Consider the following 22,892-nt stretch of genomic DNA (forward strand, 5'->3'; position numbering starts at 1 on the left):
TCTAAGTGCCTCTTTCTGAACACAATTCTTGATCTATCCTCTTGCCAAAATAGAATGGAGGAAGCAGATGAGAGTGGCGACTGTGGGTGAATGAGACCAGGCCAATAAAACAGGTCCTTTGTGAGGTGCTAACCGTGTGCAGCCATCAGAGTCACAAAGGAAACAAGGTGAAACCGCTCCTTGTCTCGCTCCCTTGATTTCCTCTTGCCAAGGTTAGAGGGCATGTGGCGTGAATGTAGATCCCACTTTCACTGCCCCTCGTGAGTACAGCTCTCTGAGACTTTGGATTGCGGCTACTCATTCATGCCCGGCATAAGCTCATTAGAAGAAGGGTGATGTGACAAAGCCACAAAGAAAAAGAGAAACATTAAAGTGAAATGAAAGAAACGGAGGCATTGGAAGAGGAGTGCTGAGGAGGGCAAAAGGGATTCATAGTCGAACAGTAATTGAGAGGACAGGGAGAGAGACAGAGAGAGGGGGAGATAGCGGGATTAAGAGAGGTAGAGAGTGCCTTGTAATGCTGGGCTGAGCAACGACTGGAGGCTTTCCCAGCCAAGCACTTTGAGCCATCCATCGTTTCTGTGTGGGACTAGAGTACCTCATCTCAGTCTAAACTCTCAAAGATGAGTCATTTTCAAGCAATGTTTAACACCAACCAAGCCAGATGACAAACATCACCCTTCACATAGACACGGAAACATGTGGAGGAATCACACATTTGAAATATCCATGACAAATGCTGGGAATTGACTCTTGAAAGCACAACAAAAAGCTGCATGCTTATAGAAATGACTCAATGTCCCAACATAGCAAATGGTGAAGGCTTATCAAAGGAACAAAAAAAACAAGCAAATCAATGAAAAACAAGGTTCAGAAAACATGAGTCATCAAAGTTTTTTTTTTTTAGATGCTTTGAATTACTGGAAGTCATAAAGAAGATAATTCATACTGGAGAATCACAAATGGCATGGGCCTGCTGAACCTAAATTGATTGATGATTGATTAAAAGTCAATGATATGGAGAAAATACCATTCCACAGGAATAGACATATCTGTTCACCAGAACCCAGTAGTTTCCTGCCTTCAATTCAATGGTTGGAAGATGGCTCTCAAGGCCAAATCCAATCGTACACATTGACCCAATCAGCTAAGCCGCATATGCCAAGTTTAAAATTTGTGTAAAAAAGTTTTCTCACACTTTTTCTTACAACAGCTCCTCCAAACACAGCTGTGACAGACTAAATGTCCCCCCCGGGAGTTTCAGAGTGGCAAGGTGCAAATACATAGCACCAACGGAAAGTAATGTGCTTTTGTGCTTGTAAAGATACTGAAAGTTTCATTTGCCAACACAATAATCCTCTATTGCACCCTGACTCTGTTGTAAAAGGAAATGAATTATGTATTACATTATTTTGATGTTTGCCTTTGTTTCACTTAAGTGATTAATAAGGTTGGATTCAATTAGATATGCATACTTTTATATGCAACGATAACACTGCTACTGCTGCTGCCAAAACCAAGACTGAAGCAGTTTGTTTAAGCTGTTTATATGATTGCATAAACAGACAATTCACCACAATAATCCTGTTTACATGACTATCCAGAGAGAGTTGTGGATTTTTTTTCTCTGCAAAAGACAAATTGTCTGCTCACCCCTATCAAATTTAATCAAAACTATTACAATCATAATACTGCTGTAGAACATTATACTGCCACTCAAAAGCTAGTTTTGCTAGAGGAGTTGAAAGGAAGGTGATGGCTCGCGCAGCTGTTGCCGCTGGCAACCCAGGGTTTTTGGATGGGGATACAGAGAGAAAACTGGTGGGAACAAACAGTCCCAACATCATTCAGTGATGTGGGGAAAAGAGAGAACTTTTAAAGTAACTTCAGAGTATTTACTTTGAGCAACATGTCCAATAATTCTCCTTTACCTGATGGCTTATGATGTGGGAGAATAGCAAGTTAGCAACATGCTATTGCTGCGGCTATTGTGTTGCAGTCTGGTGTTGAAATAATCCCATACAAATGTGTTCATCTAAATGTGACTATTTCTGTGGTAAAGTCTGATGTAAGAGTTTATGAAGAAGATTTCACTATATTCTGTGATTGCAGTGTATTTCTACCACACATTTCATAACCCCTGCTGGGAAAATCACTAAACTATCAATTAAATTACAAACACCATTGCATAGAAATTGAATTGCATTGCAAATTTTTACTACTTTGTCTGCAATGCTAGCCGCCTGGGGGCAACAAATTACCAATGGATGGGCTAGAAAGTGGATCTAAATGGAACATTCTTGCATTAAGTAGCTCATATACAGCGATCAAAAACCAAAACAACAGATTACTCAGGTTAGTTTACAATTGCAGATGTTAATCTTAAGGAACGCCATCAGAGGGAAGTTGTTTTTATAGCAAAGTGGTAGACTAAGTTTTGGACCTCATTCTAAAAATGAACCATGAATCAGCATGAAAGGATGTTGTTTTTATCTTCGGGGAGAGATGATGAATAGCCAGGAAAGTTATTAAAGGTCTGTAAAAGTTGCACGCCCTCTCTATGTTGCAGGAAAAAAAAAATGGATCCACCGCTTTAGGGCAAAAGCAAGAGACATCAAATGTGTATGTTGCCTACTCCCACCTGCCAATTAAAAAAAGAAGAAGCAGAAAACTAGAAGAACAAGGATGAAAGACTATGGAGCGCAGAGAAGGGCAAATATCAGATAGAGGAAAGGAAAAAGCCTAGTCGGCTCCCTGCAGTCTGACTAACCACCTGCTCCTGTCTGAATTAGCCCTTTCTTTACTGTTTGCACTCATCCAAGTGTAACTCACTCCCCTAGCTGACAAATGGACTGAGGCCTCCTACTTCCATTTTTTAACACATTATAAAACCCCATGTTTAGTGAGCCACCACTGTGACGGCTATTAATCTGACACCAAAAGGCCCTATGACCAGGCTGAGGCTTCCTGGGGGTAATATGAAGGGTGCACAGAATACAAATGTTTTTGAAAACTCCTAAACTTCTGGATTCTTTGGCAAAGCGATTTAACTTATAGGGGCATAACAAAGTCTATGGGGCATTCCACTCTGAATCCAAAAATGGACACCGTTACGGTCGATTCAAACCACTGGCTTGGATGGAGTCAATCCGCTCCCCTTTTATCTCCATCTCCTGAGAGATACCAATCCGCTCAGAATGGGGAGATGTCCTTAAACATTTCCTATTTGCCAACCCGGGCTTTCTTGTCTGTCTAATCACCACAGGGTCTTGTATGGCCACGTCTGGAGACCCGAGCTGACTGAATGGGCTGGAGGCTCGAAATTTACAGCAACTAATTGGCCAAACTTGAATGCGGCAGGGTCTTATCAAAGAGGATTGGAGTAGAGTTGGAGGCAGGAAGTGGCGGAAAAATGAGACGGGATAATGAATGTCAGGTGATGTCACACAATATAGGAAAAGAATGGAGTGTGGAAGAAATGGACCTCTTTTGATTTGAAAGTCTTCACGAAAACAGGGTTACGCAACGCCACGAGGCAAACGTGCACAGATGGAATGGTGGTTTAAACTCCTACAGTAATCCAAACAACTTCCAAATATGTGTATTACTTATCATGTTTGCTTTATAGCAAAAGGGAGTTTTTATCGTCTCTCCCTGTCAGAGCTTTTATTAATACCCCTTTGCATATTAACGCTGGCTGCAAAACCACCCACCATTCTCTATTTGTTCATACTATTACAACAGGCGGTTGTCCCCCGCTGCGCTCATCGGTCATGTTTTTGTTCTGTAATTGTCAGGTGCTCAACACATAATTGTATCATGGAAAAACAGCCTCCAACGAGGAGTAAGCAAGACAAACCAATGACTCCTGCATAAATAGAGAATGGCTGGTAGAAAAAGCTTGTATTCAAGAGCTAACAGAAACTCTGCTGAGTGACTGATGCAAAGTGTGCACTCAGTATAATCTAATATGCTGTTTACACAAATAAAGCAAAGTGTTCATAATTATATGGAGACTTTGAATTCTATTTCTAGTTTGGGATGCACAGTAGGAACCAAAGTAGAAGTGGTATTGGATGATTCCATATGATTAAGCACCATAGAGCCTCTTTTATTACAATCTGCCAAAAAGAACCTTTAATTTAAAGCAGCACCTGCGTGATATTTGCACTTCCAACATTAAAGTCATGCATTAATTCATATGACATCCTTTTGTTTGGGGAGTTAAATGTTTATGCAAACCTCGACTTTAAACAAGGGAGGCCACTTCTGATAGAGCTTTGGGGGTCATGCATGAGCAATGATGGTATTATGCTCACATCTGCTCAGCATGATAAGCTTTCTCTTAATGTCAATGGCAGCTGTCTATTTGCTTATATTAAAGACTATATTAAATATTTAGGGCTACAGTACAAGGGGTAGTCAAGCAATTTAGCACTGCTCTTCCATAAAACCATGACTTTTATTTGGGTCAGACTACAAAAACACAATCCTACATTTCCCATAATGCAACTTCAAAGCATCTTTCTTTAGATCCCTCCCTACATCCCCAATTTGTAATGCTTTTTAGATTTATACTTGTGCCCTGGGTTTCTTTTAGATCATGTTTACATGCTTTAATGTTTAAAAATCACTTTTTTTCTCACACTGCCCACAGTTGCATCAGTCTCTTCAGCCCCTCCGGAAAAAGCCCAGTTTAATCTGATTGGTCAGCGTTTTTGGTTCCTCCACATCTGTGTTCTCGCATCTCTATAAAACCGTCATCACAGTTGAGACATGACTGTAACAGAATAAAGCTGTGAAAATCACCAATAAAAGCTTCTAAACTAGAGACTAAATATGTTGCAGTCTGTCTGTGTCTTTAATGATAAATGTGTTGCAATTTAGACTGACCATTAATAAAAACCATTGTTTTAATCGAGCACATGCAAATGGCCAGAAGACTTATTATGCTACAAAATGATGATTACATTTGTGATACCGCACTGTGATATCCTGTCTCGACACTACGATCAAATGCTAAAAACCAAACCGGGACAAGAAATATGTGATAGAGTAGGCAGATGGTCACACTCTCATATGTGCCTAGCCACCCTCAGAGCTGAGGCCAAGTGAGGACAGGTAGGCATGTGCTGCTTGGAATTAATTCTACACACAAAAAAGTATATAAACCATTTACTCTAAGCCCAATTTACTAATAGTGAGGGTTTTTTTTTTCTTTTTCTGATGATTAACAATATATACAGGGTGTCCATAAAGTCTCTTTACAATTAAAAAAAAATATTACAAAGGCAATTGATGACATATCAGAGGTATAGGTAATAGGTAGTGGTAAAATAACTCATTTAAGAATTGCTACTCCTCAAGAGCAGGCACAATGTGTATCATGGTTTATTGAAACAAAATCCAGAGAAAAATGCAGAGTGGGGTTATGTTAAAGATATTGTGTATTGTACAAAGATGCGGGACATCACTGACCTAAAGCAAAAGAGCACTGATGCCATTGTGACCATTGATGAGGCTACGCTACAGCGAACATGGCAAGAAATCAAGTACCCTCTTAATGTGCTTTGTGCAACTAATGGTGCCCATGTAAAGGTGTATTAAATTATTTTTTTTTAAAAATCAATATCTACTTCTCATGTTCTCATAATTTACACATATTTGTCTGTTCATTTGCTCATTTGAGAGACTCTATGGACAACCTGTATTATTAGTGAATAGGAATTGTATTTATTATTTATTATCATTTTTAAAGGTGTCAGTGTATATCTTAGCTTCACCTTCATTTCCATATCTTAGTATTTTTGGCAACTGGACAATGCAAGGATCTCAGTATTTTTCTCTTCATTCCAGTTAAACCTACACCCATAGCAGTCTGCTTGAGATGGGAGGATTTAAATGAAGATGGGCAAAAAGGAAAAAAAAAAATCCCGAAGGGGATTCTTCAGTTAATCCTACTCTCCTGCTCAAACAAATATCTCATCAAATCCTTCAACTCTGAAATAAGGTCAGAAGCCAAGGATAATGAGAACTGGAACGTATGGGAAAGATCACAGACAGAGGAGAGAGGATCCTCCCATCTGCTTTCCCCTTCTTATCCCTCAATCATTCTTGTCCCTCTGTCAGCACATGTTTGCATCAGACAGGAGGAGAGTCATTTGTCTCATGCATTCCAGCCCAAGTGTGGTGAAGTAAATAATGGCCTGGAAGCGTTTATTTTCCACATAAACATCATTAACAGGAAGGTTGTCAAATGTCAACTGTCACAAGGCCAGCAGGTTCAAATCACAGGTTGCGCTCATTTAGTTTTATCGTCCTCAAGAGTCTCATCAAGCTGTGATATCTATTAACCTTCATCATTAGTGTCATGTGCATTAACACAAAATGCTTGTAGACGAAAATATGTATTGTTCTTCTTTGTTCCTTGAAATGACAAGTGTGATGACACAGCAGTGGAAAGAATTCCGGAGAGACTGAGGAGGAAAAAAATAAAAGTAACACGAAAGACAAAAGGGAGAGTCTGGACAGATTGGGACAAGAATGTGTGTGTGTGTGTGTGTGTGTGTGTGTGTGTGTGTGTGTGTGTGTGTGTGTTTGCACCTTCCTGCCCTGCTTTTCTCCTTCAGGGGTCATGGGCCGGCCTGCCACAATGCTATCAGCTGTCCCTTAAGGTGCCTGCTGAGGTCTACTGAGATATAAGGTGATATATAGCTTTGATATAGCCTGTAATTACTGGCCGTGAAGGCCACACCGCCTTGGGGAAAGGAAAAGGGGAACACAAAAAGAGGGAGGAGAGAGAGACACTGGGGCTCTGATGAGAAAAGGGTCACTGTTGTTTGATAGCACAAGTGCCCGGCCTCTCCAGTGACTTCACACAGTGGGAAATGACACTAGATCTATACATATACATACAGAGAGGCGGATTCAACAGACGCCTCAGCTCCCGAACAATAAGCTCCAAAAATAGCCCACAAGGGAATAGCGATGATTACAAAAACCACAGGCTGCAGTGTGTGTGTACACACTATGCAAATGGCCTAAAATTGTGCTGAATTAATTCATGGTAGCACGTTTCAATTACAGCATCATTAGCCTCCGTCTAGCTTGCAACACGGCACCACCTATAGGTGACATGTTTATCCAGAGGCTGCCGATTCTGCACAGCCATGATGCTAGCAGCACAAAGGGAGGAATGGCTAATGAAAGAGAGCCATTCATTTCATCCTGTCACAGCATGGTGCGAGACAACCTTCATTTTGGGATGCATTACAGCACTCACAAGCTCAGTGGCGTGCTATCACTCAGATACAGGCTGCTATTAGCTCTCGGTTAAAAGACTGTAATGGAACCAAACACCTTGCCGAAGTGGCCCAGTATACACCTTTACGAGTGGGCTAAACTGGAAAAAAGGTAGCACTTGGGTTTGATAGCTGAATGTCAATGAGGCGCTGTTAGTGTTTGGGGGAGCGGGAGCATTGAGCTGCCGAAATGTATATTGACAGCTAGTGAGAGTCAGTGACATGGCTGGGCATTTGCTGGTGATGGATGCGAGCCTGGCACACAGACTAAGCCAGCAGCAGCGTGGCTCATCTTCAGACGGGATGTGAATGCTAACTATCAGGCTTGCCAGTCACCACGACTTAACTGGTGCCAGCAGGAGAGGCAGGTGGTACACAGGCTAGGGGGGGAAAAAAGGGGGCCGAGTCCCGCAAGACGAAAATACTATCAGTGCATTCACAAGCATGCCAATTAGCTTTTAAGGCAATGCACAGATTATTACACCTTAACCTGTTTATCTTTGTTAAATTAGATATAATCAGATAAGATTACTCACCAATCTATTTACTGTCTCTTCTGTGTCCAAGTTCCATACTACATGCAGTTATGTATATGCTTGTAGTATGCAGTTTTAAGTAACAGAAAAAAAAAATCAACATTCTTTACCATTTAATACCAACAGGAAGTTAATAAATTATTCACTGGACAACTTCAGAATTCTGATGCTGGTTAAACTTCACAAGAGGAACAATAAAGGAGCAAAAGGGTTTTCATAGTGTTTGAGGAACTAGTTCTACCATCAATTTATGTATGTATTTCCAGCTGTGAGTAGCGCTCTTGTTTACTTTGTGCATTATATTGAGGGACAATAACTTGTTTGAATGCACGTGACTATGATGATGTACGAAATTCAGATTGAGGTCAGGAAATCTTAAATCCATATGCTTGCTGCACAAATTGTAAATTGAGGAAAGTGACTATATATAAGTTTGAGGTGAACCGAAAGGCAGCAGGTTTTGAAACTCATATTGGATGTGAGTCGTACAAAATGAAGAAAAGTTTTCCCGCAACTGAAATGATTTGCCTGGTGTGCAAGCGATCGCCATTACAAATTACCTCGTCTTCAAGACCTGAAATATGAAAGTGTACAAGAGTCTAAAGGACTAATAACTACTGTGTGCGGGGCTGGATACACAACATTGCTGCCAAAGTAATCAGGAATGACTGATGTCTTGTTTTTGGCCAGGTGACTAATGTGCTTGGTAATTACTGTCTTTTTAAATTGCTATTTAAACTAAATTATGTACATGGATGCACCACTGTCGTCAGGCTACTAGCTACCAAACTTCAGCTACTACTTTCTAGCTAAACAACTCCCAGAGGTCTGTTGAAACACGGCTGAGCTTGACAAAAAAAACAACAGAAGTTTTCATAGCATAATGTAATTCCATGGCAATATCAACTCAAGACATGTTATCTTCTCCTTCAGAATGAATACAGGAGCATTTTGATCAATGTCTGCTGCATTATGAACTATTTTCGATACTCAGAAGTTGTTGCTTTGCCTATTTGATCAATTGAAACAGCTGTAAACATCGCAAATCATATGCACTTTTTGCAGTGTTGGTACTTATTACCCCAGAAGTTGCCTCTAGTTGCCTGCCCTCCATCTGGAAAGTCTGCTGATGTATGAAGTCATATGCAAAGAAGCAATATGCATCAAGTGCTTTTTAGTGAGCTTTTTTTAAGGATACTTATTTTTGTCCCTTTTCCTCGGTGAACACACCGCATTCTCAAAACCTGCTATGAATTAATATGTAATATTAAAATGGGACACAGTGTGTAATTTCCTTAGAGTGGGAGATTATTTATGGATTGGGTGGACTCGGCTTCAAGGAAGATTTAAGTCAACATTTCGCAATGTCACCACCTTGCTGGGAGAAGGTCGACCCCCACTGCTCCTCAGCACCGCAACTTGAGTCACATTCATATTAAACATGTTTTATATTTCCAAGATGCCTTGCAGATTGCATCACTCCGGCTAGCTGAACTTTTAACAGTGACTGTATTGAAAACTATAACAGAGGGCGTTTGCTCTTTGGATTCGGAGCATTCACCAGAGACTTCACAGTGAACCAGATACAAATCAGTGTGTCAGTTAGAGCCTGCCCGATAAGTCCCCTGGGCTGATTAGTCAATATTAACTAACGTCCGATATGTTATTATTTGTGTGTATTACATGTTGAAAGTGCATAGCATTGAAAGTCTTATTTCTTCAAAAAAAACTAACTTTAGGAACCCTTATCAAATACGCATGTTTATGTTCTGTATTTAGATGAAGAAAAACAGATATTGGGTAATATATTCTCTTTTTTTACTCTTAAATATTGATTTTATTGATTGGACCTAAATTACCTAGCAGAATTGATGCAAATTCACCCACACAAAGAACAATAGCATTAATGAATCCATCCTTTTGTTTGTGTCATCCTTCCAGACATCAGCCCACTTATCAAACAACCAAATTATTGTAGAAATCACGTTACTGCGAACTGTGTAAATGCTTTAATCACACTATTACATTGTTTGGGTTGTTTCCAGTGATTGGGTTGTAGCGTGCATGTAAACATAGTGCATGATCAATAGAGGGGGAGAAAGGAGACAGGAAAGAACGAGACAGGGGAGGAAATCTAACTAAAATATTAATGAAAGAGTGTGCTTACATCACTCCTGATACTGACTCATTGGAGATCATAAAATAGACTACTGAAGGAAAAAACAACTATCTAAGCTGTAAAATGACTGAGACATACATCAGCATGTGACAGTGTTTTGGAGACCACATTATTTTCGTTGAAATCATAAAGTATGCATCTAAAGTCAAATATTTGTGCCCTGGCTTTAACCTCGGCCTGATCACGAGTCTTTGAACACATTCTCTCTTCAAATTGCTTGTTTCTGTTTCGCTCTCGTTTTCTTTTTAACCCTAATGAGCTTAGCCCCAGGTGCCTAGCAACGGCTCTGACAGCTCTACAATGAAATAGTCGGGGGTGGCGTTCGTTTGTTGTGCTAACCTCTGCATGCTAATGTGTAGCTGTGTCGCTACAGCCACAAATATCATTGAATCCTCTCACCCCATCCCTGCTTTGGCACCCTCCCTCCCCACCCATTCTCAATTCATACCACCCACACCTTTCATCCACTTAGCAACTTCCTCTCCCAAGACAAAAAGTGCTCTGGCTCTGAATCGGGGGTTGCAGTTACCTTTTAGCATCATTTGAAACGCCCCCGGTAGCAACGAAACGCTAAAACGACTTGCTTTTCCCTGGTACTTTATGTTAGTTTTGTGTTCTTGACAGTAGCAGGACCCGTTGATTCATTCCTGCAGGGATTTTTAGTCTGAGTGGGCGGCTGGAGAACAAGGGAGCCACAGGGTGCATCAATTATCTGACAACATGTTTCAAACTACCTCTTTTTACCATCAGCTGCTTTTCACACAGCTGATTATCTGAACTCTATGGTACCGAACTAAAAAGCCAAGAGCAATTGTTTGATAAAGCCCAAAGGTCTATTAGTATTCTCAAAGGGGTCCGACCAATGCGAAATTTAAGCTTTGGAAATAAAAAGAGGTAGACAAACTTTAACACAGAGTAGCAATTAAGATAAAGTCCATCCCATCTAAGTGCTGTAATACGTCAACAAAAGAGCTAAGACGGACTACATATGTTCACTCCACACCCGCATTGAGCTCTACATTTTCTTGAATCCAGACTACTTGGTTAAAATGACCTTAATGCTACCAATCTATTATACTGCAAAAACAAAGCATGGTGAGACTGCACTGTGCCTGTCTTGACAAATAAGTCTACAGGTCCTGGTTTCCTGCACAACAAGGTCATACATCTGAAAAACAACACTCAAATGTGGCAGCAAAGCTGATTCTGGTTTTGACAAATAACTGATAATGTATTCATATTATTTCAAATGAACATTGATTTGTGTCAGAGCTAATTTATGATTGATATAGATTAGCAGCCAGGTATGGGGAGGTTTACTGGGATTCTTGAGCCAATTAACCGATAACAGGGATATGTTACTAAACCACACACCTACCCAAAGGAGAGTTTTTGTATTCATTTTCCAAATCCGATTTACTGAGTAAACATGGACCCATTTTAATCTCAAGGGCTAGTCATCATATTCATCACACAAGACGAACGATTGGCACTGTTAGTTCCATATTTTAAAATGTAGCAATCGTCAATAGATCAATAAAGTACAGTTGTTCATGTAGAAAACATGTCTTGAGTAGAGCCACATTTAATTCCATGTCAGCAGACCTCAGGTGGGAATTACCACATCTCTCATTAACTGAAGATCTGATGATTATGTTTCAAGATTTTTTAACTAACATAACTACTCAAATCAATTATTTGACAGCATAAAGCAAATTTTGCTTGTAAGTGCTGTGTGTGTGTGTACATATTCATGCATGCAAATATTCACATTCCATTATTCTGAATAAGGACTGTGAACAATCTCTTTTTATTATTGTCATCGTCATTCAGATGTGATCATATGATTAATTGTAACCCCCAATGTGAAACACAAAAAATATAAAAAATTATAACTTATGGTATACAATCCAGAGTCTAATTAATACCAAAGAGAGATAATATATACATAAAGACCCTTAGGGTTGCTTTTAGTTTAGTGTCATCACTAAATTATTTGTTTACTTCCTAAATCCTGTTACCTTCTGGGCTAGTCTGGAGAACTGGGCCAAGCATACAGTACATTAAAAAGAGTAAAAACTGGACTCAGTCGAAAAAGACTTATAGGACATTTTATTGCCTCAAATTTTGTAAATCTAATTTAGGACATTTTAAGACTAGTAGTTTATGTTAATTTGATTCCATGTCAATGATGTAATTTCGTCTTGACCTACTCTCTGACTTCAGGGAAAACATTGGAAACACCACATGATACATCAGGGAGTAATGATACAATGTCGCTGAATTATTCATAGTAAAAGTAATAATTACAATTATTTTGTCATTAATTGCATACCGCTCTGCAACACAGTGATCCAGTATAGACCTAATTTATGGTTCTGATATTTTTAATATTGATCCAGCTGATGCCAGCCACAAAGCTAATGTCTAACCTAACATTATAGTGTCACAACAACACGCTCACAAAGCTATTTTTAGTATGATTGTTTTGGCGCAGATAACACCGCTGGATTTAGAGACCCCTCGCAGCAGAAATGACATCCTGTGTATTTAAGGATGAGCTGAAAAGATTTGTAGATGTATTTGTGGAAACGAGTAGACAATCAGACATTGTAGTGTTTATGTAACTGTGCAACATTCAACATCAAAAAAATAACATAAAATTCCCAAATTAAGACCATTTACCAAAACACATAAAATCAGTAATACAAAGTAATGCATATGTGTCCTTACCTTTGTGACATGATCTTGTATGCATCTGGCAGGTAACACCGTGTGTTCTCCATCTGTGCTGGGTCAGCATCACAGATTTTGTCATCGGTGCGTCCGTAGTTGGCGCTCTCAATCATGATGACGTCAGTGCCCGGGCAGCGCAGCTCGATGGGGTAGCTCTCGCACGACAGCTCCCTCCTCACCACCGCCATGGGGATGGGTGCTCGACTGAAGGCTGCAGAGGGGACAAAAAGAAACAGAATGTAAGTACGGGTTATTCAGATTCCTTCCTTTTCCACTTTGGTTAAATGGCTTCTGCACTTAGATGTGAAACCAATTTTATCCTGGTGTTAGGGTTAGCTGAGACCTGAATAAAATAGCTTCTTTATTCCTGCAGGAAAATACGAGAACAGATGGGAGGACCTGCAATCAAAAGGTCTGACACTGAGACATATGAGAAGAGGTTGTCCACCCTGGTCTAGAGAGTGTGGGCGGACAGGACGCCGGTTGTTTTGAGTGGGAGGATGAGCAATACCGCAGGGGCTCTCAAGAGGCCAGGAGTTGTGGAAAGAGAGAGTGTGAGATTGACACAGATCAAACATAAGGAAATAGACACGGTGTTTGCATTTGGCTGTGAGAAAATAAACATTCATTACAAGGGCATTCAACTGAGAAATTAGAGACAGACAGAAACACAGAGACAAAGAAAGCAGAGCAGAGCGTGTGTCATGAAAATTGTTACACTTTCCCTTCAGACTACAATCTATAAATCATAGTCACTGCTTCATTCTTTGTCTTTTAAAGTGCTATAATGCACTTCATTTAATCATGCATGGGCAAGAGGCCGAGGGTCAAAAGGTGCTTCTTGCCTCAAGCAAAGCTGAGAGTGTTTGGCAAAAATCTGCTGTTTACCGCAGAGCCAAAATGGCCAGGAGGGAGAGTGGGACCGAGTGGCGGCAGTTCGGAGGTTGCTGTTTCTCCCTTGACACAGGCGCGCGCATGCACACCCACGCACGTCTGTGGAGGCTCACACTTGCACACGAGCGAGCATGTGCACAACAGACTGGAGGAGTTCTGTGTTTACAGCGAAGAATAAAAAACGAGCGAGAAACGTAAATACTACTCTGAGTGACTGAAGGAGGACTGTGGCAGTTATAGATTTTTTATAAACATCCTTTCAGACAAGCGTCTGAGCTGCAAGAGCCACCGCCAGACGATGTGCAGCGCGGACATTCATCAGGAAAGACAGACAGGCTGGAAGAGGAAAAAAAGGCACAGAGAGTGTTTCCACACATGAAAGGGCTAAGCAACTTCACCTCAAATCAATATGATGATGAATTATGACATTAACGTTGGTAACATTAAACAAAAAATTTTGGGGGGGTTTAAGCATATGCACAATTTTCTCTTTTCAGTGTGTGTGACAAAATAATCGGTCCACTTACTTAATTTTTTCTACGTTTTTAACCACACCTCAATGGAAGGACAGAACAACTGAGTTGACCTTTAGTTTAAATTATTTGTCACACATATAAAATAGATTGAAAAAGCACATTCAAGGTGTCAATCATCTCATTCAATCTGCATGTTTTAGTGTAAGAAATGGCAATGTGAAATGCCCAAGTAATAAACTGTACTGTGTGTCTTTGTAAAGTGTGACATTGTTTCTTTTTTCTCAGCAATGCAATCATTGTATTTATGACATGGTTGTCATTCAGGTGATGGTAAAATTGCTCATGCTTCCTCTGGAAGCTGCCATAATGCCTATAATCTGACAGAAGCTACATTTAACTTTGTTCAACATCGTGTTGACTCATTCGGCTTTTATATATTATCCAAGTGAGACTGGGTAATTATGGTAAATTACATATCTTAAAACTGCTCAGTGCAACAGTGTGAACATGATTTACTATATTTGGAATAAGAACTCATGTATTCCTTCACTAATGCTAATGTATGTTTTAATAAAAGCATGATTCATTATATAGAAGTGTTATATAGGGTGCTCTTATTTTTGCCCATACAGTTAAACTGAATTATCACAACTGTTTAAAAGTCATCATTACTTTTTGCTCCCTGTTTAAACTGTTTACTCTTTAAAGTAACTTTTAGCTAACTAGTTGAACCAATTCCCCATTAAGCTATTCATTTGAACGGAATAGTCAGCAGGCCTTCTTAAGCATAAACATACCTACTTGTGAATTAATTTTTAAACTATTTCAACTGTTTTTCAAATACTTTTAGCTAGTTAGCATTGGAACTGTTTTGTCATTAACTTTAGCTATTTATTTCTATACCATTTATTCATAACTTTGACTTAATATTGATACAACAGAGATTCCAAAACATTGGGGCACTGTGTAAAACGTTACTAAACACAGAATGTATCAAATTCAGAATAAGTGTATATATATATAACCACAATGGCAAAAAGAGTTGCGACACAGTGAAAAACATCGTTAAAACAGAATTTAAAGATTTGGAAATTGGATAGACCGTGAGATATAGCATATATAATGTTCAATGACACACATTCTGAGTATATCCTTAAAACAAGTTTCCCAGTGAGCATTAAATATTTTGTCCTTGCACTATTTAATTGATTGGAGGTCACCTGCAAATGATTGCATTTTGTTTTATTACACTTTTCAGTGGGTCCAAACTTTTTTGAAATTGGGGTTGCAATTTTTACATACTATGTAACATGTAGTTAGAGTTAATAAATGCTAATATGTGGATATTAGGGCTGGGCATTATGGAACAAAAGTCATATCCCGATATATTTAGGCTGAATATTGTTATACAATATGTATCCCGATATTTTTATCACAAAGTGAGAGCAAATGTCAAAAGTGTCAAAGTCAAAGCCAAATATGACATGTCACAAGTAGTTTTATTAAAACTGTTTATTTAAGTGAACATAAATACTGTATAACAGGAGAATCTTTTTTTAATCAAAGCCTGCACATTTAATTAAAGAATATCTTAAATAAAAATTGCCTATGAAATGATGAAATTATACATATATATAAATATATATGATATATATTTTTCTGAATTAAATATATTTTTGTGAGAAAAGAATAACAAACATTACAAAAGAACTAAATATGAAAAACCCTAGTAAGGAACTATATCGTTATATGCGATATGGTCTGATTCCATATTACATTTAAAAATATATCAATATATTTTTTATATATCGATATATCGCCCAGCCCTAGTGGATATATCATACAGAATGTGTAAAATTATTAGAGCTTCTCTATTCTATTCATGTATCCCCTGGCAACTGCAGACATCCTCCTGGTCAGGAATAACTGTTTGACAATATACAATCTCTGCCATTATCTCAGGTACCACTTCTAATCTTTCCATACAAATGAACCAAAAATATACGAGCCAACAAAAAAGACACGCAGAAAGGTGAAACAACAAGCCCCTTATTATCGTGTCACTTCATTTTGCCTGAGAAATCATTCAGACCCCAACACAGTTAAGCGCACTTGCCATGGAAACATCAGAAATTGGAATAATTGTATTCATTCTGGTGATGAAAGCCATCAATTATCTTCCTCTTAATGGGAAGATTTATTCCGCCCCCTGAAAAGTACTGGTCTGGATCCCACCAAACTTGGCTGAAACTGACAACGGCAGAGAAAGAAAGCACAACATAGGTTGACTTAGGCAGGTGCATTGAGATTAATGACAAAAGAGTAATTGACTGAATGAATAGACAAATTTAGCTTTGTTTATCATTCTTTTGTGCATGATGTCTTTTTTTCAAAGCTGCCATCCAAAGTGTAGGACAAAAACACGAAAAGCCTTGTTAATTGGTTTTCATTATACAACCTTATATTATGAAGCTTGACTATGACTTCTCTCTATGAGTAATTCTTCTCTGCCTTGTTACCCTGTACAGGCAATTCATGCCAGCGTCCCCAAAAGAAGCATTAAAAAAACATCAGAGAGAGTAGCGAGCATGATGCCGTCAACATGGGCACCAGCAATCCCCTAATGTAAGCAAGTAAATGCATGCCAGTGGTGTCTCGGATTACCCGCCTAGTCAACAACTGTAGTGTAATTACATTTGTGCCCGGAGGCGGTGATTGATAGGGCTCATATTCCTCGGGTGCCAGAGCCAGCATCCTGCCCCACTCGCGTGTATCGCTGTCTACCTGTACACATCACTGACAGAGCCATCGAAAATCAAAATAGCCTAATCTAAAGTCCATCCTCTTATCTCAGGTCTATGTTCTATTCACTATCTCTCTCCCCCTCTCTTCAGCTAATGTTTTAGAGGAGTATTCATATGCAGAGCGTCTCTCTTTTTTCTCCACTGCAGATTCTCCCTGGGTAATTCTTCTGACAAGTGCGCTGCAGAAAAAAAGAAGTTTTGGGGGAAAGCAAACCGGAAGGGTCACACTGGATACTTCCATTACTTTCACACCACAGAGCAGTGTTTTTAATCATGATGCTTGCAAATGACATAACTCACAAATGAATATTTCAAAAAATGCAATTACTCACCAAAAAGGGCAAGAGAAAGGTCAGCGAGAAAAATGGTCATTTGGAAAATGTCGCTCCCCCGCAGAGCTTTTAAAAATCACTCCAAGGGGGAAAAGCTTTGGAGTTTTGATTGTGGATGTTTTTAATAGTGATAGTAAGTAGAAATGGGAGAAATTCTGCTGTTAAAAAGCAGAGCTTATTCTTAGGTTACTGACACATTACCTTCTCCGAACCACTGGGCATTCAAGTGCCGACGGAGCGGAGTGAAACTGACATTTAAAAGTCATCATTAGTAACAAAGCAGGAGCTTGAGGCGGCTTGTATTTTCATTTCATCTCCCAAGAAAATGTATCGAGGAGAAGAAGTCAAGGTCAAACACCGGACATTATCACAATGAGCCGGCCTGAGTGAGTCTCCACCACTCAGATAAACAGATGTCAGGGACATGTGACCTCTCTCAATAACAGTAACATGGTTTTAGATCTCTTTCAGGCATCAGCTGAAGTGCATAAGCTCAACAGTGGGCAATTTCCCAGTAAATAATAGTAATGTGCTCGACAATTAGGCAGACAGAATATCTGGCGAAGTGCCGAATATGTTCCCAGTAAAGCAGGAAATGGATGTTTATTCTATGAAGATGTGAAGATGTAAAATTTTATTTTTTAAAAAGAGGCTCTGCAGCAGATGATACAAACTGAAAACATTATGTGTGTGCGAGAGGGGGCTTGCATTCAAATGAACCCTGACTTCATTGAATTAATGCAAGATAGATGGTAGAGAGAGGAGGAGATGGCGAAGGAGCTGATTCAACAGATCAAATGTCTCTTTTTCTACCGAGAATCGCTGGATGGGTCCGGCCCCCAGAGCTAGTGATTAATTAGTGCATGAATCTGGATAGCTTTATTTGATTAGACCAATGGCAACCTGTCACACCCACTTCCTAGTTTGCAACAAATGACATTTTCTGGGGAGAAAAAAAAAGTCATTTGCAGGACTACTTTGAATTGCATCTCAAAAAAATATATATATTTATATATTCAATAATGCATGAGGGGTTATTTATCTTGAAGTGAGAAACAGTTCAGGCAAATTGTTCTCCCAAGTAAATTACGTTTACATATGGCCTAAGGCAAGCAAAATCTCAAAGGCTTTTACGCAGAATGCAAAATTATCCAGGAACTGAACTGTCAAAGAACTCTGCAGATCGAGCATATAAGAGAAGAGCATCAATAAAACAACGTCTACGCCCGTGAGAAGGAATCGTGGCTCGGAATCGGTGCAATAACTCTTGCTCGCATTGCCAAGGTGGTCAGACAACTTCTGAAAAAAAGTTTTAAAATGAGACTAAATAAGCCATTTTACTGAAACCTGCATCTGGCTGACAGATATCCCTCTGCAGAAATTAATTTATGAGCTGACCAGGAGAACGATCGTGACAAACTTCGCAAATCGACTTGATGACTTATGACACTGATCAATGATGCTGCTAAGCACAATTAGCATTACTCATTATGACAGGACCCAGATATCCATTCAACGCGCCGAATGAACGAGCCATTTGTTGTGCTTCGACTTGCTTTCCCTGACACACATTTGAACGCATTAATTGGCATCACACCACGCACTCGCAAACTCCAGCAGAGGGGAAAGACTGATGGGGTGTTTTTTTGCAGGGCGGCAACGTGCAAATGCCAGTTTCAAACCGTCAGTCAAACTGCCCATGATGCCTGAGGGGAAATTAGCTCCTCAGTGTTAACAAATTAGCTCGGAGGGAGAACTAGATACAGTGCAGTCATAATAAAACTACTGCACCACACTGAATGAACCTCACATGAGGATTATTTGATCCGTTTGTTTTTTTTTAGCTGCATCCAACTATCTTCCTGATGAAATCGAAAAGACAGCAGCGATGGCAGAGGAGCAGTGTATTGCACTTTTCTCCCCTACCGCAACAATGTATTGACACCGTGAAAGTTAATAACTGTGAAAGTTAATAAATTGGTCGCTAGATGGAGGGAAATCTGCAGAGCACAGCAACTTCCCTTCCCCCCTGTGATATACTTCCACCAGACAGTAACCTCATGTTTGCGCACACACAAGTAACAAATACAAGTACCTTGCCATCACTCCATAAAGGCTTGATTCACATACTCAGAACACAGAGGTGAAGTGTCTTTCCATCCTGCAAGCACTTTCATTTAATTAATCACTACTTCAATTCATTAAGTGCATAGCCGTGGCAAGAGAAAAAAAAATGAGGAAATGGGAGGCAAGTCTCCCATCAAGGTCTTATGTTCAAAACCACTTCGGTGAGCAAATTACAACATTAGTTTCTTAGGTCAAATCCTCTTCAGCTTCGAAGAAATCACTGATTCCCTTCAGTGATGTTCCAACTTGTTTGGACCAGTTCTTTTTTATTTTTAATTGTCTGAATTGTTTTGGAAATCGTCACATTTAAATTTACTTTAGTTTGAAAAGTATTTCATTTCTAATCTGTTTTTAACCTCGTCAACCCCTCCTACTGCACATTTCAAAAGGAATATTTTCTTTTTAAAAGCTCACCAAAATTGGGTGAGGACAACAGAGGTTATAAGTAGAGTTTGTAACAAGATAAACAGTGCAGTTTGTTGTGTAAATTGATTTAATTTATTCCACATTCTACTTTTTGGTTGTTTCCATCGAGGTGCAGGACTTATATATTGCAGTGAAGAATGAGGGGACAGTGACTAAAAAGAAGCCCTGAAACTGCTTGGAGTTTAGAGGGTTAAGTGCTAATTCTGAACAAATTTCCCTTCCCTAAATGTAAATGGAGCAGAGATGTGTGTCCTGCTTCCTATCAGTGAAGTGCCGTTTTGTCAGATGGTCCAAGCCGGAGGTGAGTGTGTGGAGCTGGCAGCTGCCATGGCAGCGGCTCCTGACAGCGAGCTGGGCTTTGTTCAGCTCCCGTCATGTCTGACATCGTTTTGCTATTTCCTCTCCTTTCATTGCTTTCTCCCTCCTCCCGCGTCTTCTACCTCCTTCCTGTAACCCACCCACACGCGCCGGCATCACTCAAGGGAACATCTCAGCCAAGACTAATGCACCTTGGCCCCCACCTACTGTACGGTGCCTCCTAGGCTAAAATGAACACAATCCCTGTCACACACACACAGAGACACACACACTCCCAGAGCAGGCATGACTCAACATGCCCCTATAGTAACACATGCCCTGACAGTAATTGAGGTCAAAGAAAAGAAACAACAGACTGATTTTGGTCTTGTGTAAGGGGAAAGAGGCCTTTTCCTCACTCTTCTTTTACCACACATCATCACATGGAACTGCCTAACAGCACACTGGAGGCAGCTTGGCTAAGTTTAGCATTTTGAACGTAGATGTGCAGTGGAATCTCCCTAATGTGAACTGCTCAGTGTCAGGCAAGGGAAGCACTGAAGTACACGGGCCAGGCCATCAATATGAAAAAGGCATGCACACTTTCTAAAACATCCTGACGGGGCTATTTCCAGTTAGACATTTCCATTCAGGAAGAGGTGGGCTACTATTCTTAAACTCTTCAGCTGAAGGATAAACTTTTGAAATCAAAATTTTAGGATAATTTTTTAATTATGAATAATTAATTTACAATTTACCTTAACTTTAATTAATATAAGTAAATACGTTTTTTTTTTAAAGTATTGTCGTGCTATATATATATGTACATAGCTGTATGTATGCATATATCATTATTATGAATACATCAGCATCGGCCAAATATCACATATCTTTATCAGTGTATCCCTAATTGGAGCTCTCTCCCAGCCAAAACCCGAAATGCTGCCTCCCGGGACATTTAAAAAAAAAAATCTCAAGCACCATCTCTTCAAAAAGGCTTTTGGACTCACTTAACCCCCTCAACCTGTCAATGCTCAAATTGTAGAAGTTGGTGATCTATCAACCAACTACAGCTGTTAAATAAATATAGTGGATATTTATCTGTAATGTAATGTAATTGAATACTTGTAGAAAGTTGCACCTTTAAAATACTCATGTTTTTTCACAACATAGTGCATAGTGAAGGTGCATTTCACTATGCACCTGCCCAACAGGTCAATATATACATACACTGTCTGCTGAAATGTACATCCTTATATCTCTTTCTTCACTTCACTTTGCAACACTTAACACTTGACTGCAATTCATATATTGCCATAGCAACACACAGTATTGAGGAAGCTTTATGAGCTCTTTTCACACAAGATACAGTCCAAACCGAAGAGAGGACACCTAGAAAATGCTTTCCCTGGTAATGAATAGGAAACCAGGCAATAGCACTGCCTCAATGGATCCCAGGGGCTCTACTCATTATAGTTGTATTAATAGTGCAATAGTGAGTGCAAATAGAGCTGAACTCAAGTGCTAACATAATGGCTACCAGGTTACCACCACCACAACCATACTGATAATAACTTTCTGCTTTGGGACAACATAATGTGTGTTGATCATGGCTAAAAAAAAACACTTGATCTGAAATGACCCCAATCAGTCGACAACAGCAAAATGAGCACAAACCACTTTGTTTGGACCGACAATAGCCAGTAATTTGCTGGAAGCAGATAAAAAAATGTATGTTTCAACTTGAAACAAGCAGAGAGTGGGGGAAGGATAGTAACATCATTTACATAAAACACCATATTGGTTGCTGATGAAACCTTGAGATGAAATTTCCTTTTTCCGTTTGTCGTGAAGGCTGTATGACAAATTTAGCCTCGTTTGGAATTTGGTGTTGTGGGACGTTAGGATGAGCATTTTTTCAATTTCTCACTATTTGAAGACAAAAACAGGAAATTGAAGCTCTCTTCCGCAGCGTCCTTGTATGAACTTGTTTGCATGCCATTTTATCAGAAGTATTCTCGCACAAGGCCCAAACTCTATGAATTGCATTGTCGTGATTTGTTCTCTGCGGCAGAGCAAGAAATGAACCTAGGCCAAGTCTCTTCCCCATACTTCTGCGAGTGAAATTTTTACTGCAGTGTAATATCCGAGGGGCAAAAAGCATGAATTAATACCAATTAAAGCTCAGTGCTGTAATGTTTACTTACATAATGAAGAACAAGAAATTATTTAAATGACAAAATTAAAATGGGATTTCATGCATATGCATCTGTTATGTTTGTGGGTTAACAAAGACATTACTTCATATATTTTGAAAGGATTTGTGCCAGTGGAGCCACATTGATAATATCAAGCACTGGCTAAAATATATACTGTATACACACATACACTGAGTACACATGTAGCACTCTTACTATACTTGAGTGTTATTGCAGATTTTTCCACACACCCAGTGGAATGCAAAACAAAGTTTCAGTTGTACACACACATAGAATCCCTGAAAGGTTTAATTCAGAGGTACTTGAATGAGGAGATAACAGTTAGATGAACTGGAGAAGTGGTTGGGGGCTGGGTGCGGGGGTTTGCCCTATATACAGTAAGAACCCAAAGGGTGGTGCAATCTGATGTGCTGGGTGGAAACAGCAGATTAAAGGCTGTCTGCATCTGTACTTAACTACAAGCTGCTTCTTTTGTTACCTCCCCTGTGCTTTGTTCATTCTCACATGTGTGTATGTATGGGCTTTTGCCCATTTTAAAAGGGGGAGGTTGAGGGGGGTTCGCTCC

The 22,892-nt window shown here is 39.6% G+C and overlaps 1 protein-coding gene across 1 annotated transcript in view; it reads right to left on the reverse strand.

Moving 5' to 3' along the window:
• The window catches only part of LOC131990219 (adhesion G protein-coupled receptor L3-like), a 229,100-nt gene that overhangs the window by 131,162 nt on the left and 75,046 nt on the right, over positions 1–22,892 (reverse strand). The window contains exon 4 of the mRNA XM_059355625.1: positions 12,750–12,963. Coding sequence (XP_059211608.1) covers positions 12,750–12,963 — 214 coding nt within the window. The remainder of the gene's footprint in view (positions 1–12,749; positions 12,964–22,892) is intronic.

This window comes from Centropristis striata, chromosome 17, assembly GCF_030273125.1.
Source record: "Centropristis striata isolate RG_2023a ecotype Rhode Island chromosome 17, C.striata_1.0, whole genome shotgun sequence".
Lineage (NCBI taxonomy): Eukaryota > Metazoa > Chordata > Actinopteri > Perciformes > Serranidae > Centropristis > Centropristis striata.